At 48.9% G+C, this 27,518-nt stretch overlaps 1 protein-coding gene across 1 annotated transcript in view; it reads left to right on the top strand.

Annotated features, from left to right (window-relative positions):
* Positions 1–23,889: 23,889 nt before the first annotated feature.
* SCNN1B (sodium channel epithelial 1 subunit beta) overlaps positions 23,890–27,518 on the top strand; it is a 168,074-nt gene continuing 164,445 nt past the window's right edge. The window contains exon 1 of the mRNA XM_069209671.1: positions 23,890–25,047. Within this exon, the coding sequence (XP_069065772.1) occupies positions 25,035–25,047 (13 nt within the window). The 5' untranslated portion in view covers positions 23,890–25,034. The remainder of the gene's footprint in view (positions 25,048–27,518) is intronic.

Raw genomic sequence — 27,518 nt, 5'->3', positions numbered from 1 at the left:
ACAATGCTTACGTATCTCGCCATAAACCCCTGGCCAATAAAATTGTCTAAGGACCGCTTCTTCAGTTTTCTCCCTTCCCAAGTGCCCTTCCCCATTATCCCCATGTGCTAGTTGCAATACTTGTTGACGGTGACTTCTAGGTAGTACTAGTTGTAGGTCATTTCCTCTTGTGGGCGTGGGATTCCTATATAAGAGACTATTACGAATCAAGAATCAGGGACCTACCCCTTGTGCTGTCCCGGACTCGGCCTGCTGCCATGCATATTTTAAGGTAGGATCCTCATTTTGATTCTGTCGGAAATCTCCGGTGATTGTGCAAACCTTCCCAATGCCACTGGAACCGTTTTGGGATGGGCAGTTCTGCGTATAGGAGTGTCGTTGCTCTCTTTTTTGTCTCCTGCTGAGGGCAATTCGTACCTGTTTGGGTTCTTCTGAGACCATTTCACTAGGTGCTTCCATCCACCAATTCCTCAGAAGGTGCTCTGTCCGGCTTTCTCTAATAAGGAGGGAAAATCTTCATAATCTGTCCAGAGGATTATATCTTCACCGAGGCTGGGAAGCACCCCTACCTAGAGGGTCTCACTCTGTTCTCTCCATTTCAACTGTATTGTCGCAAGGGGGTAAAACCGTTGATCCCCATGTACACAGGTAATGAGGACCTGAGTCTCTGTCTCTACCTGCCCTGGCAATACTAAATCGTCCCTGAACACGCTCTGGCTACATCCAGAATCGATGAGAGCCATCCTTTCTACTTCATTGTTAAGGAGAGGGAGGGTATATTTGGGTTTCTCCCCTCCGGCCCAGAACACTCTTCCCTTGGTCAGGCCTATCTCCATGGGCTCCTCTGTATCTTTTTTTTTAGGGCAATGCCGGGCAATATGGCCCCACTCTGAACAGTGATAACACTGGGGACCATGGCTTGTGTATCCAGAGGGACCCGGACCAGCTGGTTGTGATCGGTCAGTTCCGGGATTCCCTACAGGCCGCGGCATATGCATTCTAGGTATGGCCGGACAGGTCGGTGGTGGGGCCCGACTAACGGTAGCCCGGAAGTCTGAGCCTCTATGATAAGCACAGGCAAGCTCTATGGCTGTTTCATTTGTGAGTCCAGGATGTTGTCGTACCCAGTTCCGGGTGGTAGGTGGTAGAGCATCTAAGTATTGTTCCAAGACTATGATTTCAAACATGTCTTCTCTTGTGTTCTCTGTGGGATGTAACCACCTCCCGGCTGCATGTTGGACTCGATAATATAAGGTACGGGGGTTCTCTAGATTCTCTAGATGCTGCCATTTCATTTGTCTAAACCTGGTGCGATAACTCTCATTATCCAAACCTACTCTTTCTAAAATGCTTTTCTTAAGGTCTTTGTATGGAAGAGTACCACTCGGGTTAATAGCTTGATATGTTGCTTGTAAATGGCCGGTGATTAGGGGGGCGATATACTGACCCCATTTATCCTCGGGCCAGTTAGCAGTGCTGGCCACCCTTTCAAAGTTTTTGAAGAAAGAGTCGGGGTCTTCCTGCTCCTGATATCGTTGCAACACACTACTCCGTACTGTGGGGTGTACTTTTGTATGAGCGATGGTATCGGTTAGTTTACCCAAGGCGGTCTCATGTACGAGTTGATTATTGGCCATAATCGTTGCCTGACTCTAAAGGGCTGTTTGCAGCGCCTCTCGTTCCTCTCTGGCTTCTTTCATTTGTTTTTCCCACATTAACTGGAGATGCCTTTGCCCTTCTGCCAACTGAGCGATTACGTCTGCCATTGTTGCCTTTTCTTCCATGGTGGCGGTGTCTCCACAAATCCCACTTCTGACACCACTTGTAACCGTGTGGGTGTGGAGGAACCACTCCAGACTGCGTTATTGACTTAAAAACGAAGGAATTTTATTGAAGATATTGAGGATGGCATGATGCAGGTATGTTTGTTTCAGTCTTGTGATGCTGGGTTTGAGGTGGTGGGATGTTCTTGAGGTTTGGTCCTTACTCATCTCTTTCTGTCTCCCTTGTTCACAGGTCGTTCCCCGGGAAGCGCATGTGGAGAGAAGAGAATAATATCTGTAAGTGATCGTTATACTGGTATCTCTTTTCCTTTACAATGTCTTTTCTAGTCCCTGTCTTTCTGTTCTTGGTAAGGTTATATTACTCTCATTAGCTCCGATTAGCACGTACTTTCCTTCTGTTTCTTAAGAGTCTGATTCCTAATCTTTCTGTCTTTATATAGTTTCTTTTAGCGCTCAACCATTCCTGTGCTCAGGTTTTGGCTGGCCCCTTAAAGGTGACAGTGGTCTATAGTGCCTGACGGTAAGTTTTTATTTTTCTTCCTGATCCTTGTTCGCTTCCCTCTTTCCCCTTCCCTTTTCCCCAGTGCTCGTGCCTTTCTGTTTCCTCAGTGTTTGTCTGTCCCCCTTCCTACTCCCCGTGTTGCTCTTTTAGTTTTCCTTCCCACTCCCTTCTCACTCCACTCCTTTATCTCTCTCGTATTTCCACTCACTCATGGACGTAGTCCCACACACCTGAATGGCCACGCTTCTCCTGGAGCGTGGCAGGATGCTGCGTTTCGTCCTCCCGGTCACCTGGAACAGGGCCGTCTGGCAATCGTCTTCCGTTTTCTCCTCCGATAACCGGACGGTACCGTCGGTGCTGGCTCTCAGGTGGGCTCCGCTCCTCGTCTTCCTCCTTCCGACCTCCGCACGCCGAAAGTGCTGACAGCGGCACATTTGACCTTCTGGTGCCCCGCCACTGCGGAACTACCGACCAATCATGGGCAGATTGACCAGGAAGCTTCGGAGTAACAGGGGCAGAGTCAGCACAAGGGAGAGCCATGTGCGGGCGAACGGGTCCCAGCCCTTCACAAGGTCCTTCTCGGAGCACAGTCCATACAGGGCCGGTGGACTAACAAAAAAAACATACACTTAGACCAAAAAATTCTAGGACCCTACACAAGGCCAAAACCATACCATAACAAAACAAAAGCATTTGCAATGTAATAGGTCTCTCATATTTCAAACAAGTTAATTGTCATCTATTGAGAACAGCGGCCACGAGCAAAAACAAAAGAAAACATGAGAAGAAACTGAGAAAAGACGACTTGGCAAAATAAAATAAAGATAGCTTTGAAAAATAAAACCTTTGCAATTTTGTGCCTGCTGGACATGTTTTTGCCAGTCACAAGCCTTCTGTTTGCGGGGCATTGGAAGTTAGAACAAAATAGTACTGGACAGGCACTAATTAAGTTGCATCAATTAGTGCGTGATCCCTGCTCCACACAGAAGTGATGCCAGGCAAGCCTTGATGAATTACAAGGCTGTAAAGCCATGCAAACCAACAAATGGTGAGCGACAGACGGGCTCCAAGCCCTTTACTGAACACAACAGTCTCGCAAGCAAGACACATGCACTAGCGCAATCACTCGCAGGCTCGACACTAACCGAAACAGAAAATTTAGACAAACTGCAATAAAATGAATGGTTCTGGAATGTCCCACACAGCCAGATCCCATATAGAACTATTTAAAAAGGCATACATTCAGATTTCTTCTTATTGTTTCGGTAAAAAGAGATTGTACATAGGTAAGTGGGTTACTGCTTTTGTCACAGATATCCTTTGGTTACTTGCAGTTCATAAGTTACAATCCTAATATTTCACAGTGAACTATGACATTTAAAAAAAAGAGCTGTATACAAATGTAAGAGGACTCACATTAAATTTGAAAAATGCACTATTTAGTTCATTGTTGTGATTAACAGGTCCTACTGTAAAGACATGCAAAACTTGTTGGAAGTACTGAAACTAAAAGCCAGGAATGGCAACTTTAACACAACACATTGGCAAGCTGTCTTATCTTGACTTTCAATTTACAATTGTCAGCACTTAAAATGATATCTTTAAATGCACCAATGATCTACATTAACTCACAATTGCCCCCATAAGAAGAAATTCCTATTACAGGCACAGTCATTATTATAGCATAGCAAAATAGGAAAATGCTATTATAATGTTTGATATGTGCAAAGACATTTAAGGTGTCATAACCCTACCCATTTGACTACCTCTTTTATTGCAAACAGTTATGTTTGGCGTGCACATACTGTTATGTAGACAGTCTTGTATATAATAATACTCATGTAATGATACTCACTCCCTTGAGGATTCTCTTCGCCTTATAGCTGTCTAGACAGGTGGGGGATCCATCAGGATATTCTGCACCACATGGAGCATGATATGCCATATCTTTATCTTTTTTATTGTGTGGTGAAAACTCCTCTCATCCCTAACCCAAATGAAACACACACATGTTCATTTGGACCACAGTGGAAGAGCCTTCCATTGTTTTTTGCTGTGGTAACTATGGGTTTCCCACCCCCCCCCCCCGCCCAACACTCCCACCCACCCTTTTCCAAATGTCCCTGAGAATAGCCCACTGATCTTCTCTTTGGCGTTGTGGCTAACCTTCAACTGATTCTGACTTCATCTGAGCTGGTAACACAATATTATTCAATTTATTGACTAATGTCCCAAAAGAAAAATATTATTCTAGGCTCCTATCAGTAAGAGCTTGTATCTGTATTTTTATTGAAAGTTCAGAGCACCAAAAAGTCATCAGGTCCCTAATATCAGGAGCGCCTCCTCTGCAGTGGCAGAGGAGCATCGCCCACCTCGCCAAGAGCCAGGAGATGAAAAATAATACGATAGTTTAATATCATTTTATGTTTCATCTGCTGACTCAGCCAGCAGTACAGGGAGGGATGGGCATGGTCATGGGAGGTGGGGGGAGGAGGAGAGAGTGCACCTAAGTGCGCACGTGTGTTTGGCCACCTGTCTTAGGCCTGTTAAACATACATGTAGACTTAGGTTTCTCCAGCCCGGCTGTGTTGAACAGCCGGCTGAAGTAACTACACAGACCCCAGGGAAGTGTCTGAGTGGCAGTGCAAACCGCTCAGACAAATCCTGATGTTGCTTTCATGCAAGGTTTAGCATGAAAGAAGTGCCAGGATTGCAAGGGGGCCTGTGCTTTCGGTTGTGGCCTCTTCTCCTTCCTGGAGCACCACAGGTTATTGGACATTACTTTGTATATTGAAGGCACACATGGGAATTCACCCATTTAGAACCTAACCTCCTGCTCTTATTTGTGTTTCGGCTAACCTGCTTCTCTGCTTCAGTACAGCTGAGGATAATTTGCAGGGGCGCCTTCCACTGACAATTCTATTCTCGAGGGAACTTGTTTGCTCAGTCCCTGAAATCCTGAGTCATTTTGTGGTTCTGACCAGTTAGATGAACAGCTAGAGAGGAGGACTTTGCTGAATGGGTGGTCACAAGGCATGCGTTTTTTAGGCCTCCTTGTGAGTTACATATGATTTTCGCCAGTGAACATGTCCTCGTGGGCAGCCTGAATACAGCCAATCATTATTTTGCCAATGTTTTAGCACAAATGCTGAATGTTGCTTGCTTTAATGTGGTGGCCTTGATCACTGGCCACCATGATGTGTCTGCTGTGGCTGGCAGTCTTACTTACCATAAGACTTCAATGCCATCATGACACCCTTCACTGCCATACATCACTTTCTCCATATGTCCACATAGTTGCCTGCCACAATCCCAGTAAGACCTGAATGTTATTGTTGCAGCATCCACCTCTACCTATTAGGCCACATCCTCTGTCGGCCATGATGCAATAACATAGCTAGCATCAAAGTCTCCTTAAGACCTAAATGTTGTCATGGTGGCCTCAACCACCAACCATGGTGACCATGTCATCTGACCATCATGCCTGCAGCCACAGTCCACCTAACACTTGATTGCTATTATGGCAGACTGCCACTGGTCATTGTTGATGATGGATGATGTCTGGCAACCACGTGCCATCACATTTAGGGCCTGATTATGACCCTGGCGGACGGCGGAGGCCGTCCGCCAAGGTACCGCCGCTGAATGACCGCACCGCGGACCGCGGCGGCCATTTAGACATTTCCTCTGGGCCGGCGGGCGCTCTCCAAAAGAGCGCCCGCCGTCCCAGAGGAAATGCCCCTGCAACGAGGACGCCAGCTCAGAATTGAGCCGGCGGAGTTGCAGGGGTGCGACGGGTGCAGTTGCACCCGTCGCGTATTTCAGTGTCTGCTTAGCAGACACTGAAATACTTTGCGGGGCCCTCTTACGGGGGCCCCTGCCGTGCCCATGCCATTGGCATGGGCACGGCAGGGGCCCCCAGGGGTCCCGCGGCACCCCCTACCGCCATCCTGTTCCTGGCGGGCGAACCGCCAGGAACAGGATGGCGGTAGGGGGTGTCAGAATCCCCCATGGCGGCGCAGCAAGCTGCGCCGCCATGGGGGATTCTAAGGGCAGCGGTAAACCGGCGGGAGACCGCCGGTTTGCCTCTTCTGACCGCGGCCGAACCGCCGCGGTCAGAATGCCCTGCGGGGCACCGCCGGCCTGTCGGCGGTGCTCCCGCCGACCCTGGCCCCGGCGGTCTTGTACCGCCGGGGTCAGAATCACCCCCTTAATGCCTAAGTTTGCGAAATGTTTACTGAAGATTTTGTCTAAGACATGCACACATCATGGTGTATTAATTTAGGCAACCCGAAATACAGTGCTGGGTACACACAAACAGCGACAGGCAGAACCTATGGACAAGAGACTAGATAACTGTTACATTCAGACTGCTATGCAGCTGTCTGACATTTAGAATAAGTGTTTACCTCAGATCTAATGTGTTCTTTTGACACATGACATAACAAGTATCATGATATGCTAAGATGAGTGAGGCTGAAAAGTGTATCTTGATGCTTGAAGTTACATGCTGTAATTTCCTTGCGTGCACATAGTTGACATGATACTGATAATACATAGATGTCAAACCAATTCACAATGTAAGCTTGCATATGATGTTCTGAAACACTTAATAGGTGTCCTGTTATAGCTGTGTACATTGCACCACTATTATCATTTGTGTCGTCATTGAGCAGCATACGTAACTGTAAGAAAAGGAAGTGGGTTCATATTTGCGAAAATATGAGTCCCTCCCAAGTGATAAGTCTGCAGGTTCCTCTTTACTGGCGACCAAGTGCCCCAGTGCAGTATTTGACTCTCTCAGGGTATTGAAAAAGAGCAGTCCAAGGCTTACTCAGGGGAGGTGGTGGGGCCTGCAACCACAGCTCACTGGTATGCAGTAACACTAAATAATTTTTTGTCCATTGTTTTTTCTTTCAAAAAGAAAAAAGTACTTTCATTACCAACACTACTATATACTATGCATTAATTACAAAAAATATACATTTAGGTAGATCTGGTGACACTCTGATAACACGCTACCCCCTTAGAGGGTCCTGAACTCTATATTCACAACCAACACTGATACTACATTCAATTTCACATGAACAACTGGCTTTCTAAGGGGGTCACCACATTAGTAAAATTAGAGAACACTGCATAACCCGCCAATGTAACAAAATCAATGGGGACAGTACCAACATTCAGTCTATTCATGGTAATGGAAACTTTGCATTGTCAACCATCAACATTTTCCGTGTGTCCTAGGGTCTTACTTCTACTTTTACCATTCTGTTACTGCACCTTTACGACCAACCAATAAGAATCCCCAGACTACAGAACGTGAGAACAAAAACTCCAGCTCCTGGAGTGCTTAAATACTAAACAACTCTAACTGGGAATATAAACGCCACACCCTAGGAGTCGTCAGGCCACTTTTTTGGGCATTTCCTGGGGAATGGCTGCTGCACCTCTTGCAGCCCCCAAATGGGATCCTAAAACATTGGTGGTGCCACGTCTCCTCTTGGGTCACCACGCAGAGAAATGTATGCAAATCTTCTAGCTCAGATTTTCTAGTTTATAGGGCATACCCTTCCACATGTCATGCATATTGAAGTAGCACCTTGGCTGCTTTGCGGTGAGACCTTTCTTTCTGGGTATGCAGCCTTGTGCAGTGACCTTTTCATTTTAAATACTAAGGAACCCAGATCATGCCTTTTAGCCGTGGCAGTCCAGAGGGTCCACTCTGTGCTGCTCAGCCAGCTCCCCGTCCGGCTTCCACTGCTCCTGGTGCCAGCGCTGGAGCCAGTGGCCTATCTTTACCATGGACATCTTTGTGACACAGTGTTGCTTGTGTGGTGTGCTCCCCACTTCCCCAAACATGGGCACAAGGGACAGGGGCAGCAAACCACTAAACAGTGGAGTGTGGTGGCGCTCAACTTTGTCCCCAGGGATGGGGTTACCCTAGACAAAAAGTTTGCATCTTGCCCTGGAGTATGTGGACCACAGGCCCAAGAAGGATCTCAGAGATGAAGGCCCATGCAGCCCCCCTCCCTATAAAAAACAAATTAATGAAGATGACGGTTGCACTAACCCCCGGGTGTTTGGCCATCCCCAGGAGAAGTTAAAGAAAATTATGACATAGCACTATGCTCTTCTTTCTCCACCCGGTAACCCGAGGGACCAGGCTCTAAAGGCTATTTTCTCCTGCCCCATATGGCTGATTTACACGTTCTTGGACTCATTTTGCTCCAGTTGGCCAGCTCTAGCCCTTCAGGTCTTCTAGCTTCTAAAAATGACTTTTGTTGTGGAGCTTGAATTGGTTGATCTCTGGCCAAGCCCTTACTTTTCCTGGGCTCCTCATGCTTTCTCCTGCTTGTGGGCATCATTCACAGCTCCTTCACAGCCAGCAAGCCAAACACATCCCATGCTGCATTCCGCAGGTCCACAGCCTCTTGCCTACTTGTAGGGCACCTGCGTGTCTGCTGAGTCAAGGGCCAGTCCATAGAAGTGTAGAGAAACTTCCCGGGGTACACAGAAGGCCCTTTCCCCAGCTGTTCTCAAGGCGGTAAAAGGAGGTAGCATTACTGGATCTGGAGAGAACAATCCTAGTCCTGGGTGGGTGGCAGCTAGAGTTAAAATCCTTAAGTACGTCTTTGCAGCAGCATTAGGTGACTTCTCCTTAAAGCTGAGCATTCTTTCTCTGTTGTCACTCCCAGGCCCATAGTCTTCTAAACTGTCTGTCCCTTGTGCATGGTTTTCTAGGTGGGGGTGGAAAATTCTGGCCAATCCTAGGGTGCCACTTTACTCCATTTTTGTGCCAGCCCTGCTACACAGCATTCCAGGACTCTTTGAGATGGTAACTTCAAGTGGTCTTTGGAAAGACCTTCTATGGGAGCATAAGTTCCACCCCCAACTAATACAGCTGACTGATCCTTTCCCACCAAAACTTCAAAGGGGAGCACCTCCTGTATTTGACTCCAGAGCCTGGAATCTAATTATGGCTGAGTCAGGGAAAAATCATAATTCTCAAGGTGTCATAAGGAATGTAGTTATGACAAAAGTGATTGTGGATCTACCCTTGGGATGCATGTTTACACTGTGATTGATACCTTGCTGCACCCTGTAGGACCAAGTGGAGTGAAATTGTATGTTATTGCAGATTTTGTCTGTAAAGTGTAATTCATCTAAGCACCACAGACTTTCATTAAGCACTACAAACCTACACTGTGAATGCTCACTCACATTGTATGGCTTCCGTCAGGTCAGCACCAATCCTTGAAGGGTCCAGTCTGCGACAGGTTAACAGTATGCAGATACAGGCTTCACAAGATAGTATCCTCACATCTGGAGCTTGCACATGTGTGCACACGTGTGTGCTTATGTGTTGAGTTCTAACCTGCTCAGAATCTCTTATCCTAGTTGTGCAGCACCTTATTTTGAAAGGCAGGCACTGGCAATTAGCTCTCTCTGTCTATTTCCACAGAATTTACAGTGAATGAAACTCAGATAGTGAGAGTCTTTCACAGTTAAAGTACAAAAACTGGAAAAAGTAAAAAATCCTGGAAGATTAATCGGATGGAACCCACACTGCAACAGTAACCATTTGAAGTTTCTCATTTTCCTGCTTGTCATGACAGGTAACACCAGAACCCAATACTGAAGCAACACATTAGACAGAGATAATGTAGACAAAGTGCACATGGAGTATACTAAAACAAGTATTATATATTAAGCATTAAGCTATAGAAGTTTTGCAGCTAAATTATCCACTACTACAATATTATCATAGTTAGTATCTCTAGCAAAGTATAAGTTTGATGTTCTTAATTCCACATCTATGTTGTGCCAATCTGTATATCTTTAAAGTATTCAAATGTCTAGTTAAAGAATAGCAAATCTATATGTATCTATATATAATTATATTCATGATGTTGTGGTAGTTAGTATTTTGTCTACAGTATTCTTGTAGCATAATATTTTTTGACACAATGGGCCTCATTACAACCGCCAGGGTTGAAGTGGCGATCGTACCGCCAACAGGCTGGCGGTGCAAATCGCCATATTTTGACCACAGCGGTAGCACCGCGGGACACCGCTGGGACCGGCGGTTTACCGCCATGGTTGTCCCGGCAGTCTGAATCCACCAGGGTAGCGCTGCTTGCAACGCTGCCCTGGGGATTTTGACTTTCCTTCCTGCCAGCCTGTCCATGGCAGTAGACATCGCCATGGAAAGGCTGGCGGGAAGGGGAGTCGCGGGCCCCTGGGGGCCCCTGTACTCCCCATGCACTTGGCATGGGCATTGAAGGGCCCCCAGGCACAGCCCCATCGCGCTTTTCACTGTCTGCCTGGCAGACAGCCGACTGGCGGTACAGCCTTGGCAGTCAGCCTCGTCCGACCGCTGAGGCTGTGTATTGACATATGACTGCCACCTAGCCTCTGTCACCACTAATGACATGAGAGAAGAACTCATAATCAAAATGCATAGATGAAATTGTGCAATAATCATGGCACCAACAGCAAACTTCAAATCAAGTCTTGAGACCTACCTAAATAAGAACACCACATTCAAATCATTTGTGATGATTCTGTTTGTTGGGGTCACACCTTTGAGTGTCTTTTCAATATACAGTTGCAGAAGCAAATTGAATCTTGCTTCCTATATTTTCAACTATGCTTTTATGAGTGTTAGATTACATGATGTCATGTGGGTATCAGTACATTTGCTTTCAATAATATCTAAAACCCTCCATAATGCGCATCTCTCGTCAAATATGTAGCATGTTGTTGGTGCAATAGAATGTCCACATGGAGCACTCATTCCACCAAAGGAACATGAGCAGATGTACCATAACAGGAAATATTACCATTCCAGCAAAGTCCATGCAATGTGTTATGAGAACCATATTCTCCAACATCTGTGCAAGATTATCTAGATTCACACATTACAGAGTGATTTAAGAAGGTGGCCAAATTGGTGATCACGCAGGTCGCATAGGAAAGAGCTCCGCTGCCCTTGGCCCTCGTAAAAACATCCTGTGCCATCACTACCGCTCCCCCAGATACCTGCATGGTCACCGGCTTCCCCTGATGTGCGCTGGCAGGCCGCCTGGTACCTCTGCGCCACCTGCTGCACTCCCTCTGGCCCAGGGGGCTCTAAGACCGAGGGGCGTGGCCTGTGGCAAAGAGGTGTGGGCCCAATGGACATGAACTGCTCCAGCCGGGACACACTGGGCCCGGACTACGGCGCCTCACATGAGAGCCTCACATGAGGGCCTCACAGGAGAGGGACCCCTCCATCCCACCAATGCAGTTGCCTTACTGGCACTAGACAGAACAACTCCAGCCCGCAAAGGCTGCTTAAAATCAAGTGTGGCCGTGCTGTAACGAAGATGCCAAGTGGATCACCACCGTAGCTCTCAACTTCCACTGAGCGGCGTGTGGACACAATCGAGGTCTGGGCACACTACCTACCCAGCCGACCTTGTAGGGGTGAGTGACCTGCAGGGGAGACCATTTTCTGGCCTTGGACTCTTCTCCCCTCCCCCAACCCCTAAGTGATGACTGAGACATTTGTTGGCCCCTTCCAAGAGCTCTTCCCTCTTTGACCCTATGATGGGGACTCATGTTGCCTGCCTCGGTCTATCAATACCTGAGGCATCCACAAAAGCAGGCCCCCCGATTATTGACCACTCAACAGTGCTAGAGTAGGGTCATCCCCATCCACACACCTAAGGGCCAACGCGGGCACTCTAGTACCTAGACATAAAACAGGAAGTCACAAGCGATTGCCACTGTGCTGCTGTTCCCTATTATTACCACTGCACCTGTGCACTCAGTCTTTTGGAACGAGGCATTGGGGCTGCGGGGAGAGTGCTTGAACTGTGCCACATCCAGTGGCACATGGGTGCTGGAGCGCCCCATTCCTCACCCCAACACTAAGTATCCTGAGACTCGACTGCTGTGCCACATCTTGGAGTGCACAGAATTTAAGCGTGCAGTGCTCCGGGAACAGTGAACTTTTGAGGTTGCCTCAGGCCATTTCCCAATGATGCAGTGAACTGCCACCATGATCCGCCTCAAGCAAGGCAGAATTATGGAAGTAGCGCCCAGCACCCAGGAAGGCGGCCCTGATGAGTCACTGGGTAACACACTGGCAGAGCACTCGCGCAGATTCAATGAGATCGTCACCACCGGGCTGGACATCAAAGCTACCCTGGAGCCAAAGATCGATGCCCTTTGAATCGGCATGGGCCTCATGAGGGAGGATCACAAGAAGTGGAAAGAACACATGGTGGCTACAGAATCTGCTCTAGTGTCCCTCGGCCCATTGGTCTCTAATGCTAGCACACACATCAAAGAGCTGCAGGAAGAAGTAGCATTTCTCCGAAGATGTGCAGACGACCAGCAGGGCAGATCCTGCTGCAACAATGTACAGATTGTGGGCCTCTCAGAATATTTAGAGGGCACCAGTATGGAACTCGACCTCGTGGACTGGTTCTTGACAACCATCTTGCAGGGCAGATACTCTACTTTCTTCTCTGTCAAGCTTGCACATAGGGTACTGGGCAGAATCTCCCTCCAGGTGCCCCTCTGCGCCAGATGGTCCCCACCTATTCTACTACAAACACAGAGATCACATCTTGCAGGTCACCCGTGCCAGAGGCCTATAGAAGGTGGAGAACTCACAAGGTAATTTCTTCCCAGACTACACCCTGGAGGTACAAAGACAAAGGTCCTCTTTCCTGGCAGTGAAACAGTGCTTCAGTAAGCATGACATCAAATATGCCCTTCAATTCCCTTCAATGCTCCGGATCATGCAGGGCGACAGTGCCACCTTTTGCGCCAGGCCTTGAGGATGCATTGTCCTGGCTGGAACACAAGGGCATCATAGCCACACCAACGGAGTCATCAGACTCTCCGATGGAGTGGAAGATACAATGATGCCACAGACCCGGCAACAAATGCTACCCGGTCTGCCCAACAAAGGAACAGTCTTAGATGGCTCCGCCATGTAACACTAGTCTCCTTAAACACTCTCAGTGCCAACCAGGTCCTCTTCCTACGATTCCTCACTCCTGCTCTGATGCACAATGCACTGGTGCCCTGTTGTTGGGTAGGAGATTATAACTGTGTCCTAGAACAAAAGCGCTCATGCCCGCCTATACCTTGAGCTCATCTCGAAGTGCTTACCCACCATCTGAAGCACTGGGCTTCCCAAACACTAGTGCTCAACGCCTGGCGCAGCCTTCACCCCACAACACATGAATGCTCATATTACTCTGGGTTACGTGATGTTCACTACAACATAAAGTACACCGTGCTGATGGTGTGGACTTCACACAACCAACTAGGAGGAGAGTCTCTAGGTCAACACATACTTGTTCATTAAGAACAATTGCTCTCACTCACCTATAGGTGATGTTCTTCATCACTGGGCATTGCTCCTTGTCAGGATGGCACTGCAATGCCTTACTGGCCCCACTGGGCATCTTTTCCGGAGATCTTTTGATTGTTACTGCCAGAAGGGATGAAGTGAATTCTTGAATTCTGACTAAAGATACTTTGTAAGGGGCTGGCCAACTGACTGATTCCCATTGCACAACACATAATACACCCAGATCAGAACGGGTTGGTACCCAGCAGGAATTCTTTCTTGAACCTCCATCACCTGTTTATGATAATGGAATGAGTGCGATCCATGGATACCAACTCCTGGGTTGCAACGTTGAACATCAAAAAGGCATTCGACAACCTGGGATGGCAGTATTTGAAGGAAGTCCTCAAGAGAATGGCCATAGGCCCCCATTTGCTCAGATGCATTGATATATTATACACTGCACCTCTCGCCCGGTTCAAAACCGGAATCTCAATATTGGACACATTTAATGTTGAATGTGGCACTCGTCAAAGATGCCCTTTATCCCCATATTATTCACTTTGGCTGTGGAGCAACTAGTATACACCCTTCAAGCACAAGCTGCAGATTGGGGACTCAGAACTGAAGATCATTGGCACGCATTTCCCTATATGCTGATGATGCCCTGGTGTACCTTTGAGATTATGCCACGGTGCTCCCTGGTTTAATGACGCTTCTACGACAGTACTGGGAGGCGCCTGGCCGACGGGTGAATTGGGGTAAATCCCATTTGTTCCCCCTTATGGCGGACAGCAGAGAGCACTCCCACAGACCCCACTCCCCTGGACAAGTGACTCCTTCAAATACCTCCGAGTGTATTGCTTTGATAATGGTGTGATCGACTGTAATGTGGGCAAAGCCCTTTGAAGGGTGTGAGCATCAATTCCAGTTTGGAAAGGCTTGCCGCACTTTCCCACGTTGCAGGATATATGCAAAATGCTGATACTCCCCAGGCTACTGTACTTCTTTTCAGCCATATCCATCTTATTGTCTAGCAGAATGTGCTGAGCTGTGCTCTCTACTGAGCACATTGATATGGGGCAAGGGCAGGAGGCAGATAGGGCTCTCAAAGATATCCGCTCCACTGGAGCGGGGAGGACTGGGCACTCCCAACTAAGAGCACCGCAATGTAGGCCCACAACTCCAAGAGTCCATGCGTTGGCTAGCGGGCCTGAACTTATCTAAATTGGGATATCGGTCTGGAAGAGCGACATCGACCTTGGTTCCGGGGTGGCTGCTTGTTTCTAAAGTGGAAGGAGTGACGAGAGGCGACAATGCCCTAACGGGCGTGGCCAGGACAGGCTGGAAGACATAATCCAGAATCGAGCCTGTCCCTCACATGCTCCTGAGCTCTCCCTCTGGGCTTTACCAGGGTGTATTGAATTGCAATTACACCCAGACTCTGCCTGTGCACCGAGGCAGGCCTCGCCGTGTGGGGTGATCTCCTCACGGACAAGATTCTTGCCACCTTAGAAAGCTTAGTGGATGATTATGGGATAGCACCGGGCTCGTTCATTGTCTGTACTGCACTCACGCGTGGCCTACATTCGGTTTGGAGTAGGACACACGACGAGCCACATATGTCCTTAACCTTCCAGGTAATGCTTACGCACGGGGTGGAGCGCACGGCTGTCAGGCACCTATGTAGCTCCCTGAGCACGGTCAGAGAGCCTCCTGCGCGCGCGCTTCGAACCTACTGGAAAACTGCCCTTGCCATCACATTAAGGGATAAACAAAGGGCACAATACACAGTGACACCTAACACATTTCCACAAACACTAGACTGAAGTGCATGCAATTCCACTATCTAGATCACACCACCGTACCCCTGGTGCCCATGCACCCTGGCTCCTCAGACGCCTGTCCCGCTGCCACACTAGTAGCAGACCTGCTACACATGGTATGGAGTTACCCCCATCTCGACTCCTATTGGGGGGAGGTGACGGGGTCCTCTCTGACGCCGTGGGCTCTCAGGTCCAACGGGTGGGCAGCTTTGCTTACTGGGGGTTACTACCCGCACGGCTGCATGCAAACCCGTCAACACTTTTTGGGATTTGGCCCTGGTTCTGACAAAGCGAACGTCTGCCCCTCCCCCACACTCCCTGTGGCTCCAGACCTCTGCTCGGGCATATGGAGGAACAGCGGGCACTACACGCAGCCGGGTAAAGGGGCAAGACTTACTTGGAGCAAATGGAGACCACCTTGATAGATTTCCCGCCACCCACAGGCCTGAGATACCTACGCCAGGCTCCCACTACGTCCCCAACATAGACGCAGTCCACCATTTTCCCGGGAAGGGAAAAATTAGGTCTAGCTATTACCTTAGCCAGATCCACATTGAAACTAGACTCTCGTTGTTCGAAGCCGGGTGCCCCTCCCTCTGCCTCCCCCCCGCCCCCCCCCCCTCCTTTCGATACCCAATGCCAGCCAGATGCATTTTTTAATGCGTTTTTATATAGCGCGGACTTTACCCGAAGGTGTCAGAGCGCTTCACAATAGGCAAAGTAAAGATACAAGAGGAGACAAATTACAAGTGAGCCTGTTACAAAAACAAGCGTTACATTACAAGAGGCAATCGTGATAATTGTGCACGTATCAAGAGCAAAAAATAAACGAGGTAGCAAACGATACGTTATGAGAGGAAAAAGTGACGTGTGCAGGTTACAAGAGTAAATAAAGTACGAATAGAGGTTAAAAAGTTGCAATCAATGGTAGACACTCAAAACACTAAAACAATAGTTACGTTACATGAGGCAGTGGTGGCCGTTGTGCATGTATCAAAAGCAAACAAGATATAAGAGGTAGCAAATGATACTTGAAAAGGAAAGGTGCCGTGTGCATGTTACAAACGAGTACAAGATACAGGTAGAGGTAAAATACTGCACTAAATGGCAGACACTCAAAACACAAAAACACCCTGGGAAGGCACTTCTATAGGCATGGAGAACAGAATATCCTATAATGGAAGGACTTCCTTCTGAAAACAGAGGGCTTGAATTAACTTAGGAAGTGTCTTTGAAGGAGGAGAGCTTTGAGGTCAGTTTTGAAGGCCTGGGAAGAGGTGGTGGTCCGAAGCTGAGGCGGAATGGCTGAATGCAAACGACCACACACCCACAATTCATTTTCTCATGTTTCGATTAAGTGCATATGCTCCGATTGATTGCAGATTTACGCCTACGCCACGCTGCCCGTGCTGTTCGTATTGCACATCGCGGTGCTTAATTTGTGCTTGTTGTTTCCGGTATTTTGGAGGGCCGGCACTTATTTTATTGCCTCAAACATTTACTGCAATCGGAGGAAGAGAAAAACGAGAAAGCCTCACAGTGAGAGAAAACAGAAAGCTGCAAGAGTGAGCTGAAGGGGCAGGGAGTGGCTGTAAATGGATTGAAGACGCCCGAGGTGGCTTCAGGATTACGCTGCCTCAGTATTCCGTGTTCACACATTTAATTGCAGCAGACGAGTGTTTAAGAGGAGGGCTTTGGGCATGGGCACGTTTTTATTTACAAATTAAGCACTGGCACATTCACACTGGTTGCAATGGCTCTGACATTAATATCTGTGCCGACTGTACACCAATATGCTCTACCTCAAAACTGACATTTGACTGTATACCCCTGCGGATTGATTCGCTGCATGTTTGGTATGTAATTGCTCCATTAACATAATATAAATCAGTAAAGACATATTGAAAAATATTAAAGAGTGATTCAACCAACAGCACGTTACCACAACTGATAAAAGGCCTTGCTTTAAGAAGAGCTGTAAGGAATCTGAAGGCATCATTTACTGCTTGGTACTAGACGACAGCAGAGGAACAATACTCCAGACCTGCTGGTGGGGAGTAACTTTCAGGGAGAGAGGGACTGGTGGTCGCGGAAGTTATTGGAAGGACCTCACCTGCTGCTGTTCACTTGACTTACATTTCCTATAGATTGGTGCCACATGGGTACTTTCAGGGTTGAAGGATGCATATATCCTACCACCTTGCTTGTGGTCTCTTCTGAAGGCCGCCTCATCCAGCAGTTAGGGATGGACTCTTCCCATGAGGAGCAGGGTTGAGACTGATTTACATAGGGTAGGCCTTTGTCTAGAATGGCATGGTGAGCAAAAAATGGTAGACTGGAAGGCGACCCCGCGTGATTGCCAGTGACTGAGATTTATTCAAGCATTCCATCAGACACCTTGTTGCTGTTGTGCCTGAAACAATTCGGCATTTGTGGCATTCAGATTTCTGACATGTACCATTCAGTATGATTGAATATGCATATTTGGGTAGCATAGATGGATGTGTAGATGGCATGTCACACATCAAACTTGTGTTCATATATGAAGGACTACGTTAAAGTTGCTCAGGAAAGCAGACAAGGCAGAACTAACATTTGGTGCTTTATACATCCTGATGTGTGTCTACATATAGGACTCTGCCCAGCAATGGCTGTCAGCCCATGAGTGATAACAATCTGTATTTTGCAAATACACGTATTCTATGTATGTGGTTGACAGTGACGTGCCTGCATGACAAGTTCAACACTTTCAAAGACCTTTGTTAAGTAAACTGTTGTAGGGCTGCTGTTTTAGTAGGCCTTCTCCAGCGTCAATTACCAGTTATGTTTTTTTGACTATAATGACACCATTCCAAGTGGTGTCGTTCGTGCAGAATTTGACTGTATTGAATATTTTTGGCCTTGGGCATGTTCAAGTTTGGTTGAATGCCAAAGCAAACAAATGCATTCAACAGATTACTGACACATGTAGTGATGCAATGCAATGACTGTCTTTTCATTTGCAATTGTCTGATTTAAGTGATGCAAAAAACTTGTTGGTGTGAACTTTCTAAGACAAGAGCATGAGGTAATGGGGCAAAGATTGCACTTGCTCCAGGCCAGCTATACTCTTGTCTCTCCAAGATTGTGTTTGGTTGATGCAAGTTTATGTTCATTGGTCTCATTCCACGTGTGTGTTGTTTATGCATGTGTTCCTAACTACTTTTCAACTTCTTTCATGCTATCTCACAACTGCTCATGTTGCAGGACAAAACTTTAGTAGATGTTACATGTACATGATGTGTCTCATCAACTTAAGTGATTTTTTGAGCCTGGGGGTTCACTTCCGCACTTGTGAATTGTAACAAGTCATCTGCGGCTCACTTGGTCCTCTTCTTACTAACTTGCAGGCGTTTAGGGTTGTGAATCAAACAGATGCTTTGCTACATTGCATGTGGTGTGATGATTCTTGTGTAATACAGTTTAGTTTTTGCACAATGACACACCCTGACACAGAAATGTGTTGCATTGGATGTTGCACAAAAACTATATAACACGACTCGATTGGATCAAACAACCCCCCCGCCAACCTACGAAGAAAATAATCCTTTTGCTTTTAATAATATACTGTGGTAATACTATTTGGAAGGACTGTCGTCAATATTAAACTTTTCATAGAACTCATGAATCTTATGGATTCTAATTTGAACAACTGGACATCCTGTTTTCAAATGTCCATCTAATGGTTACTTTCTGATTCGATGCCATCTGATTCTAATGCGCTTACCTTGCCAATCCAACCGCTAGTCCAAGATGTGATGCTTTTGACTTTACATAAATTTCTCCACTGACCTGAAGTCCTTTGATTTTATGCAACACACTTTTTTGAACATCTCATTGCCACTGGTTACCCTACTAGCTGTACTCCCATATTTTGATGATGGATGTCACTGCCGGATTAATGTGTTTTTAAATTTAGTAACATAGCTGTCCAAGTTGAAAATTATTTTGTAGGACACTTCGGGACTAACGGAGGACAGATGACTTTGACTAATATGGGAAGAGTCAGGATGGAGAAAGGTCCCCCACAGTGCACTAAAGGGCAGTCTCTCGAGCCTTACAACAACAATCTCAAGCTGTTGCTTTTGAGCCCCGCCTCAGCATTGATGACCATCATACATGTACCTTGGAGGTACTTTTGTGAAACTAATTGAGACCCGGAGTGGGTACTGTGGTCTGGAGGTGCACACTATGTGCACCCTCTTTTCTGAGCCTGGCTAGTGTCACCTCATCGGCCTATAGAGGACTTATAATGGTGGCAGCAATGCTGTTTACAGTGGCAAGACAGACCTTCTCCCCTGTTCCTGCCAGTAAGAGATGGCTACTGGCCTCTCCCACCTTTTTGAGTTGTCTGCCTATGACAGGGATTTTCACTCCTAAATGTGTGATATAGGTGTCACAATGGTGTACTATTTTGTGTGTGTAGAGGATGTGTGTGTGGGGTGTGTGTGTGTTGGAAAGTGATTTATTAGTAAGGGCAGATAGGTACACTTAGTAATAAGGTCCAGTCAAAGTCTTCATAAATTAATCCTTGCTCTACCCTTGGTTACTTGGTTGATGACACAACTAAGGTCCAGTCAAAGTCTCAATCATTAATCCTTGCTCTACCCTTGGTTACTTGGTTGATGATCAGTCAGCCTTAATTTAGGAGGCAGGTGTGTAAAGCATTTAATATCACCAAAACACTTAATAAGGAAGACACAACACACAATAAAAATCCCACACAAATTAATAAAAACAGGAAACATTTTTATCTTCAAAACAACATCGAAACAACAAAAATCCAATGTAGAGAAGCGGAGATATGAATTTTTAAAGATTAAATGTAATAATGTGCTTTCCCGGGCCAAAAAGTGAAAAGTGCCAAACAGAGCTATCTGTTCTCACCTGACCGGGACAAAATAAAAAGATAAGGCCGACCGCGATGGAGCGTGGGTCAGCTACACTGAGTGGTAGGCCTCGCACAAACTTTTACCTTCACAGTCACATTTTTGGTTCTTTTTCACTCGTCATCGAGCAAGGCTCCTCACAGGCCAGGTTACAAGTTAGTGGCTTTGTTCAGTACAAGGCCTTGGTGAAATCCTTGTGGTCTTGGATCTCGTTGTTGATGAACAGGCCCAACAGAGCTCTGGAGCCTTCAGAGGGCGAACCTGAATTTCAGTCTGAGTCACGGTTCGACGTACGCCAAGACGTGGGTCTCTTGCTCACTGTGCCACTGGATTCAAACTAGCCTAGCTGATGAGGGGTGATACTGCGAAACTATTCCCAGGCTGCATGTTTCCAGTCCAGGAGGACCTGGCCTGGCAGTTCAAGCGGGACTGTTCCCATGGGGAGCTGGGTCAAGACTGATTTGCATATGGCTGGGTCCAAACTCGAGTGGCATGGTGAGCAAAAGAGCAATGGATTTAACCCAGATCTGTGACTGGGGGTGAGTGTTTTAAAGGTTTAAGCACTCCGTCCATCATCTCTTTGCGTGTAGCTATGTTGATCCTAGGTGTCCAGGGTATGCCCAGACGTGGGTACCTTGCTCACTGTACCACTGGATTGAAGCTAGCCTGGTTGATGAGGCGTAATACCCTGAAACCAGTCCCAGGATGCTTGTTTCTGGTCCAGGGAGGACCTGGCTTGGCAGTTCCCATTCAACTATTCTCATGGGAAGCAGGGTCAAGACGGATTTGCATATGGCTGGGTCCAAACTGGAGTAGCATTTTTAGCAAAGGAACAATGGATTTAATCCAGATCTGTGACTGAGGGTGGGTGTTTGAAAACTTTCAGGACTCCATCCATCATCTCTTTGTGTGTTACTAAGCAGGGGGCACCCCTGACCAATGGCGTACCTCTGAGATGACCACTTCCTGGGAAGTGTGGCGTATTTTTGTCCCAGAAATTTTTCACCAAAATGGAGAAAATCTCTCCTATAGTCTCAGGTCTGGCTAAGCCCACCTGCAAGTGGGGCTAATGTTCCCCTACACTCCCCTTTTAACACCTCATCTAATCTAATCAGAAAGGCTCCCACTTGGCTGGGGATGCAGGAAGTGGGGGTGCTCCTGGTTTGTGTCCCAAGTGTCTTTCTCCCTTCGAAGACCAGTTGGCTACCCAGCTCCTTTCCTGTCCTGGCGTTTGCCGCTGCAGATCTTCTCTCACCAGATGTCTCTTTTGTCTCAACCAAGGTTACCTCACACCTCACCAGAGCAGCCTGGCCAGCCTGTCAAAGGTTGAACAATCAGGAGAGGCTGCTACAGGGCTGATTTTAGGGATCTTTAGAAGATCAGTTCTAAAACTATTTTCCTGTACTAATTATAATAAATCTATCCTTGGCAAGTTGCGGAATTTATTGTAACTATTAATTTGACACCTTGAATTAAATTAAATTTAGCTCACTCCTGTCAAAAGATAGACTTTGTTGGTGTTAAATAAAACCTTCCCATGTTAGGCTATGGAACTTTTGTACTGCAATGAGGAAAAGGGAAATTGGCTTTTTCCCTCACCAGGGCATATAAAGCATATTTTATAATGTCCCTGCTTATTATTAAAATGCATCCTTCCATTGGGGTACCCAGGATAGGCCTTAGAGATGACTTATATGTAAAAATAATGCAGTTCAGGACTTTGGAAGTACTTTTTACTCCAAAGTCGAATTTGGATATAGTTAAATGCAGCCTGCAAGGCAGGGCTGTGTTTTTTAAATGTCAGCAGGTACCACAGCAGTGCACACTTGTGCATTAAATCTACTATGCCTCTAAACCTACATGCCCTACCATATACTAGAGATTTAAAGGTAGATTATCAAAGCCAATTATAACTATGCCTAATTACCATACACCTTTACCTTTTAAACAGAGCACTGGCCCTGGGCCTGGTTAGCAAACCTCGGGACACAGTCAGAGTCAGTAACCACCAATATCAGTCAACAATTGGGGCGGATCCGGGGAAAAACAAGACTTTTTCACAGTATGGCGCAGGTGGCTATTTTGCGTTTGTAATATTGAAGTACAACCTAAGATGGACAGTGGTTAACTTAAAATATGGTTGACTGTGGACCAACACACCAGCATCAGTGGGTGATGACTGACTATAGCTGATTTTTGGGTCTCTTGTGGACAGTGGTGTAACAAAGGCCTCTGCAGTCCCTGTGGTGCAAGGGGAGGGAGGGCCTGAGCTCCAGGGGCCCCCCTCAGCATAGTACATTATGCATGGGTGACAGGCCCTTGACCAGGTCCAGGGGAGATGGGGTCCATCCAAGTACTTTGCAGGGGAGGTCCTCAAATTTTGTTACGCCAATGCTTGTGGAGGAACTACTAATGGGCAAGAGCCACTCCAAACTGACAGACCCATGTCTCTTCAGTGGCTAAACAGGCAGACGCTTATCACTCTTGGTGTTGGCGGTTTCTTTCCACCGGGGTAGGCCAAAGCACCCCCTCTGCCGAACTCCTAATGACTCCCTTAGTCTCTAAAAGCAACAACTCTTTATTGCTTAACACATTTTAAAATGCATGCATTAACACCATGGTACAACCTACTAAGGCCCATATTTATACTTTTTTTGCGCCGCATTTGCGTCATTTCTGGACACAAAAGTGGCGCAAACTTACAAAATATAATTGTGTTTTGTAAGTTTGCGCCGCTTTTGCGTCAAAAATTATGCAAATGCGGCGCAAAAAAAGTATAAATATGGGCTTAAGTGCCTGTTTGCTGCAATTATCTGCTGGTTTTCCTAATTTTAAGCAGCACAGATTTGCTCTGTTGCTGGGTATTTTAATAAAGCTGCAGAGTTCATCAATTGTTGGCCTCTTGGCGCTTGCTACAGATCTCGCTGTAAGTGGCCCATTAAAACGTCACTGCATAGAAGTGGCAGTGCTATCCCGCTAGAGTTATGACAACCCTTCTGAAAAGTGCCAGCACTGTACTGATTGTATAGGAGCCTGGCTATGTTGCCTCTTGTTTCTCATAAAGCCTGGAAGCGCAATCTGGTGGGAGGGGCAGCCCTTGAAGTGCAGCGTCCTTGATTAGAAGTGCTCGTAGCGTCTATTACTTGCCTGAAAAGTGCTGGCACTATTCGTTGTGCTAGGTTTCTGTCTATCACCGCTTCAGGGAGCCTTCCCATCTCTGGGGTCTGGTGGCCTGTGGCACTTTCTTTTCATTCTGGTTCCCAACAGTTTTTTTTTCCTCGTCCTCCTTTTGTAAGTACAGGACCACAACTACCAGAATGCAACGGGAAACAAAACAAGACTTAGTGAGCTGCTTTCTTGTGGCATGGTACGTCTTTAGTTTTCGGGTAGGATGTGCCGGGGCTGGTGGGGCTACCTTGGCACTGGGTGGGGTACAGTATCGGATGGGCGGGGCTCCTTGTGGGATTGAGGAGGCTTTAATTTGGCGCTAGGATGTGATTAGTGTGGAACGGGCGGGGTTTCCCGGGCTCACCTGCCCGAGGCGGGCGAGTTGGCTCACAGGTACGGAGTAGAGGCTGCTGCAATATTTAATCAGACATTTCACCGCAGCAGGTGCACCTGTAGGAGAGGGACAGAGCACACCTGTACTGCGAGAAGGGCCTCCCCTCTGCACCGGTGGCCCTGCACTCATCTGTACACGGGGACCCAGGACTCATCCGTACTCAGAGGATTCTGTACTTATCGGTACCCAGGGAACCTTGCACTCATCTCTACACAGGGGACTCCGTGCTCACCCGTAAACAGGGGCCCCTGCATTCATCTGAACACAGGGGACCCAGCACTCGTCGGTACACAGAGGACTCTGTACTCATCGGTACACAGGGGACCCAGCACTCATCTGTGCAGGGGCCCCTGCACTCATCTGTACACAGAGGACTCAGCATTCATCTGTACACGGGCCCCTGCACTCATCTGTACACAGAGGACTCAGCAGTCATCTGCACACAGGGGCCCCTGAACTCATCTGTACACAGAGGACTCAGCATTCATCTGTACACGGCCCCTGCACTCATCTGTACACAGAGGACCCAGCATTCATCTGTACACAGGGGACTCTGTACTGATCGATACACTGAGGACCCAGCACTCGTCTGTACACAGAGGACTCTGTACTCACCTGTACACAGAGGAGCCAGGACCATCTGTACACAGGGGCCCCTGCACCCATCTGTACACAGAGGACTCTGAACTCATCGGTACACAGGGGCCCTTGCACTCGTCTGTACACAGGGGCCCTTGCACTCGTCTGTACACAGGGGCCCTTGCACTCGTCTGTACACAGGGGCCCTTGCACTCGTCTGTACACAGGAGCCCTTGAACTCATCTGTACACAGAGGGCCCAGCACTCAGCTGGACACAGGTGACCCTCCACTGACCTGCTCGCAGAAGATCCTGCTTCGCCTGTGGACTGAGCACCCAACACTCGCCTGTGGACAGACAGCCCTCCACTCTCCGGTACCCTAGGGGCCCCTCCGTCCAGCCTTTCCAAGCTGTCCTCGTCTGCAGTCTGGGATCTGCTCCGATCCGTGATCCAGGAAGAGGCGCTCACCTATACCCGAGGGGCCCCCGCGCCGCACCATGGGGGGCACAGGTATGGAGAACTTGTCTTTGTCAGAGAGTGGGGTGGGAGGCTGGAAGCGCTATAAAGGGGGGGGGGGGGGCATTGTTTGGGAAAGGAGTCTCACGAATCAATAGGGGGAATATCTGTCCTCCCATGGGTGTAATATCCGGGGAAAGGGGTGAGAATGTTCTGTGCTTGTATATTTGAGTGTGCAGCACCATGTTACATGTATGACAGCACAGTGACGTGTCGCTTAATGCTGCTCCCGCCCCCGGGGTTCATTATATCAAACGGGAAAAGATAAAAACAGAATCTCCCTTGCTTGCCCTGCCCCCACACCCCCTTCTCACCCCTTCTGGTACGTTGCCCTCCTTGCCCTGGGCTTGTAGCCTCTCCCCCAGCTCCCCCTTGGGGTACCTTCTCACCCTGCCGTCCATGGGGCTTCCCATCCCCTTATACGCGTGGCCATTTTCACCTGCTCGAGCCAGCGGGACTTCTAGGACCCCTTGTCAGGTGGCCACAAGTGACATGCCACTTTCACAGGCTGGACTTTCCCTCCCCTGACACTTCTACTGCTTCTTAAACCATAGAAACCCTGGTCTTTCTCCACCGCGGGCACCTGTGGACCTCCTGATCCCCTTGGGCCTGTGGTCGTTGTCCTCCTCTGGGACCCGTGTTTTTGTTCCCCTGAGGCCTATGATCTTTGTGTTCCTCTGGGACCTGTGGCCATTCTCCTCCCCTGGGTCCTACCCTTCACCTTCTATTGGCCTGTTGTGTTTGTCCTTCTCTGGGTGGTGTGTTTCTTGTCATCCTCTGGGACCAGAGGCCATTCCTCACCCCTGGAGCCTTCGGCCCTTATCCTCCCCTTCTTCTCCACTGGACCTGTGGTCTATGTCCTCCCCTGGGGCCCGTACTTCTCCTCCCCTGGAGCTTCTCCTCTGGGGCCTGTGCTCTCCTTCTCTGGGGCCTGTGCTCTCCTTCCCTGGGACCTGTGCTTCTCCTTCCCTGGGGCCTGTGCTTCTCCTCCCCTGGAGCTCCTCCTCTGGGGCCTGTGCTCTCCTTCCCTGGGGCCTGTGCTCTCCTTCCCTGGGGCCTGTGCTCTCCTTCCCTGGGGCCTGTGCTCTCCTTCCCTGGGGCCTGTGCTCTCCTTCCCTGGGGCCTGTGCTCTCCTTCCCTGGGGCCTGTGCTCTCCTTCCCTGGGGCCTGTGCTCTCCTTCCCTGGGACCTGTGCTTCTCCTTCCCTGGGGCCTGTGCTTCTCCTCCCCTGGAGCTCCTCCTCTGCGGCCTGTGGTCTCCTTCTCTGGGGCCCGTGCTCCTCCTCCCCTGGGGGCCTTGCTCCTCCTCCCCTGGGACCTGTGCTTCTCCTCCCCTGGAGCTCCTCCTCTGGGGCCTGTGCTTCTCCTTCCCTGGGGCCTGTGCTTCTCCTTCCCTGGGGCCTGTGCTTCTCCTCCCCTGGAGCTCCTCCTCTGGGGCCTGTGCTCCTCCTCCCCTGGGGCCTGTGCTCCTCCTCCCCTGGGGCCTGTGCTTCTCCTCCCCTGGGGCCTGTGCTTCTCCTCCCCTGGGGCCTGTGCTTCTCATTCCCTGGGGGCTGTGCTTCTCCTCCCTTGGGGCCTGTGCTTCTCATTCCCTGGGGGCTGTGCTTCTCATTCCCTGGGGGCTGTGCTTCTCATTCCCTGGGGGCTGTGCTTCTCATTCCCTGGGGGCTGTGCTTCTCATTCCCTGGGGGCTGTGCTTCTCATTCCCTGGGGGCTGTGCTTCTCCTCCCATGGGACCCATGCTTTCCCTCCACTGGGCCCTGTGCTTCTCCTCCCCTAGGGGCTGTGCTTCTCCTCCCCTAGTGTGCTTCTCCTCCCCTGGGGGCTGTGCTTCTCCTCCCCTGGGGGCTGTGCTTCTCCTCCCCTGGGGGCTGTGCTTCTCCTCCCCTGGGGGCTGTGCTTCTCCTCCCCTGGGGGCTGTGCTTCTCCTCCCCTGGGGGCTGTGCTTCTCCTCCCCTGGGGCCTGTGCTCCTCCTCCCCTGGGGCCTGTGCTCCTCCTCCCCTGGGGCCTGTGCTCCTCCTCCCCTGGGGCCTGTGCTCCTCCTCCCCTGGGGCCTGTGCTCCTCCTCCCCTGGGGCCTGTGCTCCTCCTCCCCTGGGGCCTGTGCTCCTCCTCCCCTGGGGCCTGTGCTCCTCCTCCCCCGGGACCTGTGCTTCTCCTCCTCTGGGTCCTGTGCTTCTCCTCCTCTGGGTCCTGTGCTTCTCATTCCCTGGGGGCTGTGCTTCTCCTCCCATGGGACCCATGCTTTCCCTCCACTGGGCCCTGTGCTTCTCTTCCCCTGGGACCCGTGCTTCTCTTCCCCTGGGGCCTGTGCTTCTCCTCCTCTGGGGCCTGTGCTTCTCCTCCTCTGGGGCCTGTGCTTCTCCTCCTCTGGGGCCTGTGCTTCTCCTCCTCTGGGGCCTGTGCTTCTCCTCCTCTGGGGCCTGTGCTCCTCCTCCTCTGGGGCCTGTGCTCCTCCTCCTCTGG

Source organism: Pleurodeles waltl, chromosome 10, assembly GCF_031143425.1.
Source record: "Pleurodeles waltl isolate 20211129_DDA chromosome 10, aPleWal1.hap1.20221129, whole genome shotgun sequence".
In the NCBI taxonomy this organism is placed as follows: domain Eukaryota; kingdom Metazoa; phylum Chordata; class Amphibia; order Caudata; family Salamandridae; genus Pleurodeles; species Pleurodeles waltl.
Note: the sequence above shows the minus strand (reverse complement) of the source record. Positions and strands in the feature narration are given on the sequence as shown.